Below are 7876 nucleotides of genomic sequence, written 5' to 3' on the forward strand. Positions count from 1 at the left end.
ATATATATATATATATATATATATATACATGTATATACATATATATATAGCCTTAGGCTGACCAAAGCCCTGGTAGACAGAAACTGAAAGAAGCCCATCATGTGTGTGTGTGTGCTTATGTGTGTTGGTCTGTGTTTGTGTGCCCCCCCCCCCACACACACACACCACCATCACTTGACAACCGATGCTGGTGTATTTATGACCCTGTAACTTAGTGACTCGACTAAAGATACCGATAGAATAAATACTAGGCTTACAAAGAATAAATTCTGGGGTCGACTTCTATGACTAAAATCCTTTAAGGTGGTGTTCTAGCATGGCTGCAGTCAAATGACTGAAACAAGTAAAAGAATAAAAGAATATCTATCTACACACACTAATCCCTCATCATATCGCAGTTCACCTATAACGGTTTATTATTTAAGCTTACGTCAATTCCTCCATAGTGTTGTTTTGCATTTATAATTAAATATATACAAATTATAAAAATAATTAAAGAAATGTACAGTACTGTTTCTACTTCACAGATTTTCACCTATAGCAGGGAGTTTTGGAATGTGACACCCATGGTAGTCAAGGGATTACTGTGTGTATATATATATATATATATATATATATATATATATATATATGCACACACTTGGTGTGTATGTGAGGTAGAGAGATGTGTGTGTGTGTGTCTCTCTGTCATACCCAAGCAGTAAGCTTTCTAACCAAAGAAAACAAAAAAAATATTGTCAGGAATGCTAGAAAATAATTATATTCTGTTGAACTTGGAATCCATAAAACTATTTAATTCTACAAAAGAGAGTGTGCCAATCTAACATAAATCTTAATTATATGCTGACACCATTTTTTACTTAAAATATTTGTTCATTTGTTGTTGATTTTTTTTTATTCTGTTTCTATTAATATCACCATTCCTATTTGTATAAAACCATTTTGGATTTTTATACAACATACAAAAATGGTATTTTACAGCACTGCAATATTTGACAGTTTTGTTTTATTTTAACGCAGTACCTAGCAAAATGTCATTTCAAAGAGCTATTTTTTATCAAATTTTTATTTGCCATTACATATCATCATACAACACACACATACACAAACACACACACACACACAGCACACACACACATACACACATGCATATAATGAGGTTACAATATATTAAAAGTGGAAAGATTTCTGGTTTTCCTATCCTTTCTTATCTAAAATGAGGATATTTACATAATTTCTTAATTAGTCTTTAAGTTCTAAAATATATTCTTTAAGTTCCAGAAACCATGAGGCTTTTCATAAATTCTTTCTGTAAAATTGTACAAGTTTTGACATTAAACTTGTCCCTCAGAAAAGACGTACAAAATCTTTTCATGGCTAAAGAAACTTGCCTCTTCAAATTTGTGCATGTAATTTATCTTACCAAAATATAGAATTCTTTCTTACCAAACTATAGGACTATGATACTAATCGGGATGGCTACATATCAGTGAAAGAATTCAGGCAACTAATGGAATCACAGAAAATGTACTGCCGGTGTGTATGATTGCTTTTACACATAACTGTCCAGTTGTGGTCACTATGCCTTCCCTAAAGTGCTATATTATTATTACATGATGGTGTTGTTGGTAACGGTGAAGAAAATAACTTGTGTTGTCTTTGTTTTTTGTAGTTCTTGTTGTTGTATCTCCATTTATATTAAGGCAGAATTATTGAATATTTTCAATACTTCAACTCATTTATTCAACAACATTTAACTCAGAGAAATATTGTTTTTATTTCTTCTATAAATGAAAGATTGACAATCAACAAATTAATATTTTGCAATCAGATTAAACCAATACATTTCAAACTAGATTTATATTTCCTAAGAAATATTGTTATAATTTGATTTCAAATACTGACTGGAGACACTAACAACATACAACAAAAAACATCATATATATGCATACATATATATATATATATATATATATATATATATATATATATATATACATATACATATATATATACATGTATGTATATATACACAAACACACATACACACACATGTGCATAGAGGTGTGCATGATTTCAGTACAATCTTCTATATCTTCAAATATACATTTTTTTTTATATTCTTTGCCTGAGTTGGTGCCAGCAAACAGTCAATTTTCTGTGTCTTCATCTTCTTCATTTGGTTTGAATTCTAGTCACCACATAATTTCATTCTTGAATGTACTTTTCTTTATTATTTAACGAATGCATATCTTTTACTATTCATTAATTAATTTGTTCATTAACAGATATCTGTTCCTGCTTACTTATGTCTTTTTCTATTCTATATTCTGCCTTATTTTGAGTCATATATATTTATTTATTTATTTTATACATTTATCTCTTATTTTCAAACTCTCAAACCTATTCCTTTATGTTGAATGTTTTTGTATCATTTGAAATATTCTGTCGCTTTGAAATAGTTTATTGTTATTGGTGCTATACAATTTGATAGTTTGTTTTTATTTTATTTTTTACATATTTCTTTTTATGCATGAAAAATTTAAAAATCGTGTGTTTCATTACAAATTGAAAATGATCCAAATTAGAAAAATGTAAGCATTTGTGTGTGTCTAGTTTTTCAAAGACATATATTTAAATAAAGGAATGAAGGGAAATTTTCCTCATGATATTGGTGTTGTTAGTCTTACAGGTATGATAAATATTTATAGAAAAAGTAGTTATTCTAATTGAAATACAAATATTTATGGCAGTCAGCAAAAATGTATTTTTTGTAGGAGATGGGGTATTTTACAATACTTTCATCACCATCATCATTCTTATCATCTTCCACATTAATATTTTCATTAAAATCATCATAATTACAGTAGTTATAACATGGCTACATATCTGAGTAGTAAATATAACCTTTGCCAGTTATTAACTCTCTAAACACCATTTATCTGACAAAGTCATTTTCAGAATTCTAAACTATCATATTTTGTTGTACCTCAAGAGGGTCCATATTGCTTGCACTGGTTCAGTTTTTTCTTTTATCTCTTTTGGTTAAGTGAAGGCAGTGAGCTGACAGAATTGTTAGCATATCGGACAATGCTTGGTGGCATTTAGTCTGTCTTTACATTCTGAGTTCAAATTCCACTGAAGTCAACTTTGCCTTCTATCCTTTTGGAGTCGATAAAATAAGCACCAGTCAAATTCTGAGGACGATGTAATCAACTTACCCCTCCCCTTAAAAATTGCTGGCCCTATGCCAAAATTTGAAGCCATTGTTTTTGGTCAATTGGTTAACTATTTAACCAATTAATTAATCAATTGTTTGATTAATCATTCGTTCAGTCAGTCAATCAATCAATCAGCTAGGTGATGAAACAACTTTGACAAACATATCACATGTTCTTTACTCAGTTTTGAAAATTACAGATGACCAAGTCAGTAAGATAATGGCCAATTAGCTAAAGGAGTAACAGCTTATAATCCTCTCCTGGAACTACACTTTCTGTGAAGAAGACACTCAGCACACCCATTAGCTTACAGCACCTCTGGTACAATTCTCCATTGCAATTAATGGGTGTTTATCAAATATCAGTGCTGAATTCAACCGTCAACATTAAACTACATCATCAAAAGAGTCCTTTCTCTTTTTCAAGAGAATTTGGTATTATATTAAAGATTTATTCACTACTTTTGGTAGATCAAATGACCATATAGAGATTTCATCATTGGTTCATCAGAAGCAATTATTAAGTTTCATATTTATCACTAATGATACTATTGTTCATATTTACATCATTTACATTTGATGATTATTTGTCCTCATCTTGTTTGTTGTTAACACATTTCGGCTGATATACCCTCCAACCTTCATCAGGTGTCTTGGGGAAATTTCAAATCTGGGTTCTCATTCCTAAGGTATTTTCCAATGTTATTATTATTATTATTATTATTATTATTATTATTATTATTACTATTATTATTTATTACTATTATTCAGGTCACTGCTTGGAATCAAACTCAGAATCTTGGGGTTAGTAGCCCGTGCCTTAACCACTATGCCATATGCCCATGGGCATTTAGTTGATGTTTTTCCCAATGGTTGTAATGGTTCCTCTCACAGACGAGGACATGTCCTGCTCTTTCTGCTATTCCTCTAGCTTTATATGAATCTTCTGGTGTCATTATATTCAAGCCAGGTGATATTAGCTTTGAGTCTCTACATCTACACAAGAAAGTTAGATGGTTTGAAAGACGAGCTAGTTTTGATGGAGTTTCTCTATATGTCTCTATTGAAGTCTAATGTCAGCTCCATACTGATTAGATAATATAGTTCTATATTTAAGACATGAGGAATTATGTACATTATTTACATTATTTACATTTGACAGACATTTGTCCTCATCTTCTTTGTTGTTAACACAACGTTTTGGTTGATATACCCTCCAGCCTTCATCAGGTGTCTTGGGGAAATTTCGAACCTGGGTTCTCATTCCTAAGGTATTTTTCGATGTTATTATTATTATTATTCAGGTCACTGAACTCAGAATCTTGGGGTTAAAAGATTCCGAGTTCGATTCCAAGCAGTGACCTGAATAATAATAATAATAATAATAATAATAATAATAATAACATCAAAAAATACCTTAGGAATGAGAACCCAGGTTCGAAATTTCCCCAAGACACCTGATGAAGGCTGGAGGGTATATTAGCCGAAACGTTGTGTTAGCAACAAACAAGATGAGAACAAATATCCATCAAATGTAAATAATGTACATAATTCCTCATCTCTTAAATATAGAACAATACTATTGTTGTTATCAAAGTCTCTGAGTTACAGACATAATGATGACAATGACAATATTACAATAGTTGCGTGAAGGCAGCAAACTGACAGAATCATAATGTGCCAAGCAAAATGCTTAGTGGCATTTCGTCCTTCATTACATTCTGAGTTCAAATTCCACTGAAGCCAACTTTACCTTTCATCTTTTTGAGGTCAGTAAAATAAGTTCCAGTTGAAGACTGAAGTCGATGTAATCACTTACCACCACCTACACCTCCATGCCAAAATTGCTGGCCTTGTGCGAAAATTTGAAACTAATATTACAATAGTTGTGTTACTATTGGATTATGCCATTATTGCAAATAACATACCTTTTAATTTAAGATTTCATTCTCAGCAACGTTAAGTGATTCGAATAAAATATTAGCTTCTGTATGGTGAGGAGATAACAAATACCTCTAAAATCGATTGCACTTACAATCGCTAAATCTTGGGTTTAATTCCCAGATCAAGCAATGCTTTGTGTTCTTGAGCAAAGCACTTCATTTCCCCTCCGACTGAAAGGGACATTGGAGCAATATGTTATTATCCTTATCCTCATTTTAATATATTTTCTTCCCCTGTTAGTATGGTTCAGACAGATGTACAATAGTCTTATTTCATGCCTCTTGTTTTCTCCTCCTTTATCATATCTCATCAATCTTACAAGTAGTTTTTCTTCTTACACCATTTTCACTCTGCATTTTCCATTTATAATACATGTAGTATTATCTCCTGTATATGATGTCTACTTATGATTAGCAACTTTTGTTAGATTATTGCCACATTAGTATTTTCACTGAAATTTTTTATTAAAATATAATGTTTTTTTAAGACAGTAGGGTGTGATTTGAGGGAAGGTTCACTTCTGTTTTTAGCAGTTTATGGATAGAATTTCTCAAATTTTCATCTGTACAATACAATTTGTATATATCACCATTTTCTCAGCATTCATTTGAGATTTTGTTTTTTTTATATATTTCCTGTTCTGTTTTTATTTCACAAGTTTTATAATTTCTTTTTTTATCATTATTATTCCTTTTATTATTATTATTATTATTATTATTATTATTATTATTATTATTATTATTATTATTATTATTGCTCTATTTTGCTGGAAATGTCTTCATCAATTTTAGCTGTCCTGCTTAGTTATCAATTATTACCTTTCATTTGCCTCTGCCCTATCAGGAATTTGATGCTAATCAAGATGGCACCGTATCCCTCAAAGAATTCCGTAATGCAATGGAACAGCAAAAAGTGTATTCTAAGTAAGTCAAAAAGCATGTAAGAAACAAGAAAAAATAAAGTTAAAAAAAAAATTCTTCTGTTGCTGTTTCCATGACTACTAGCACCACTACTACTACTACTATTACTACTACAACTACTACTACTACAAACTTTTGTTGATTTTTTTTTTACAATTGTTGCTATCTGCTCTCATTTGTTTTTAGAGTGTAGTTCCTGCTACAGTTACTTCTATTGCCGTATCAAAAAAAAAAACAAAAAAAAAAAACAAGACAATGTAGAATGGAATTCAGTGCTTGCTCTATTAGTTTGCATGACAAAACAAGAAGAAAGTTGAAATTTAAAAAATGTGATTTTTCCAAACATCTTTTTTTGCTTTTCAAACAAAATAAAATAGATTTTTGAGAAAAAAATGTTTTAAATATTTTTGAAGTTTATTGAGTGGTTTTATTAATTAATTATTTTATTAAAGTTGCTATTTAATTATAGTATTTAGATATGCTGGAATTTGTGTTGGGTGCTTTGAAATTAATCTGGTGAATCAATGATTATAATTAATACCTAATTAATTTAACTTGTTATTCTAGGGTTTCAAATATTAATCATTAACAGCCAACATGTATTGCTGCTCATCACTGTCTCGTTTTCTGTTCCTGTCAGTCTCTTCCCCCAACTCATTCTCTCACTCTTCCTTCTCCATCCCATGATAGCTACCGCTCTACTATCGCCCCTTCTTCAATTCACCCACTCAATCTTATTTGAGTTGAATGAAAGGAGAGAATGTAAAATCAAGAGAACTCTTTAATCTTGTAAGGTAAAAAGTAGCCTCTCTAGTAGTGATGCCATGTTAAAATGTATCTAGTACACCCTTTTAAAATAGTCAGTGAATAAACAGAGACAATATAGAGTCCTCAGAGAACACTTTCACTTTGTCAAAAGCATGACTGTGTCTTTAGTACTGGTATAAATTTAACTAGTTCCAGCTCAAGAGTTACAGCCTTGCTAGGACACCACTGTTAGCATTACTATACCTTCACTACTTGAAACTTCCTCTGACATGTGGAATTTGGTGAATGAGAATGAAGTGAGTTTGATGCTGCAGTCCTCATCTGCATTTCCTGCTGTGAAGTAAGCTCATCCAGAACTCCTGACAGGAGGAAATCCAGTTCTGTTTTGATGATACCTATGTCCACAGCATGCAGGTACTCTCAGGTTTCTGGGGTGAATATTGAAGAGCCGTGAGTCCTTGAAATCCAAGCTGCTGCAGAATTTGTCTTGATGGCAATGTTGGGATCTTTGACATGCAATGGCACCTCGTTCTGATGTTTGTGTAAAGAGATTAGGGCAAAAAGGACTCAAGCAATAGAGACCATGCTAAGAAAATGGAATATACAAGCAAAAGGTGGTCCTCCACTCTGTCCTGGGGAGATGGTCAGTAACCCCGAAATGTGGATTGACTTGAACTATGATAATCCATCCAACCCTTGCCTGCATGAAAAACCAATATGAAATAATGATGATGATGATGACAGAAACAAAGAGAAGGAGACTGCCCAGATTTCTAAGGTCTTTCATATAAATCTGTTATATGATGAAGAAATAAAATATGATGAAGAAATAAAAATAAACAAAATTGTACAATATGTTTCCAACCATGTGACATGTATGCCCTTTCTCATCCATTCTCTCTTTGTCTGTCTCTGTCTCTCACTTTGTCTTTCTCCTCCTCCCCTCTCTATTTCTTTCTCATCTCTTTTTCATCTCTCCCATGTAACTCTCATCCTTACTTATATTTCTCCTTCCTCTCTTAAC

General features: G+C 31.7%; 1 protein-coding gene across 16 annotated transcripts in view; it reads left to right on the forward strand.

The window, feature by feature from the left end:
* The window catches only part of LOC106881762 (ryanodine receptor 2), a 381060-nt gene that overhangs the window by 336114 nt on the left and 37070 nt on the right, over positions 1 to 7876 (forward strand). For 13 of the 16 annotated variants that reach the window (XM_014932252.2, XM_052971838.1, XM_052971844.1 and 10 more), the window contains one exon: positions 6008 to 6087. In XM_014932252.2, coding sequence (XP_014787738.1) covers positions 6008 to 6087 — 80 coding nt within the window. Of the gene's footprint in view, positions 1 to 1456; positions 1537 to 6007; positions 6088 to 7876 lie in introns of all 16 variants that reach the window. The other 3 variants (XM_014932251.2, XM_014932258.2, XM_014932268.2) reach the window with 1 other exon arrangement.

Source organism: Octopus bimaculoides, chromosome 11 (assembly GCF_001194135.2).
Source record: "Octopus bimaculoides isolate UCB-OBI-ISO-001 chromosome 11, ASM119413v2, whole genome shotgun sequence".
Classification (NCBI taxonomy): Eukaryota; Metazoa; Mollusca; class Cephalopoda; order Octopoda; family Octopodidae; genus Octopus; species Octopus bimaculoides.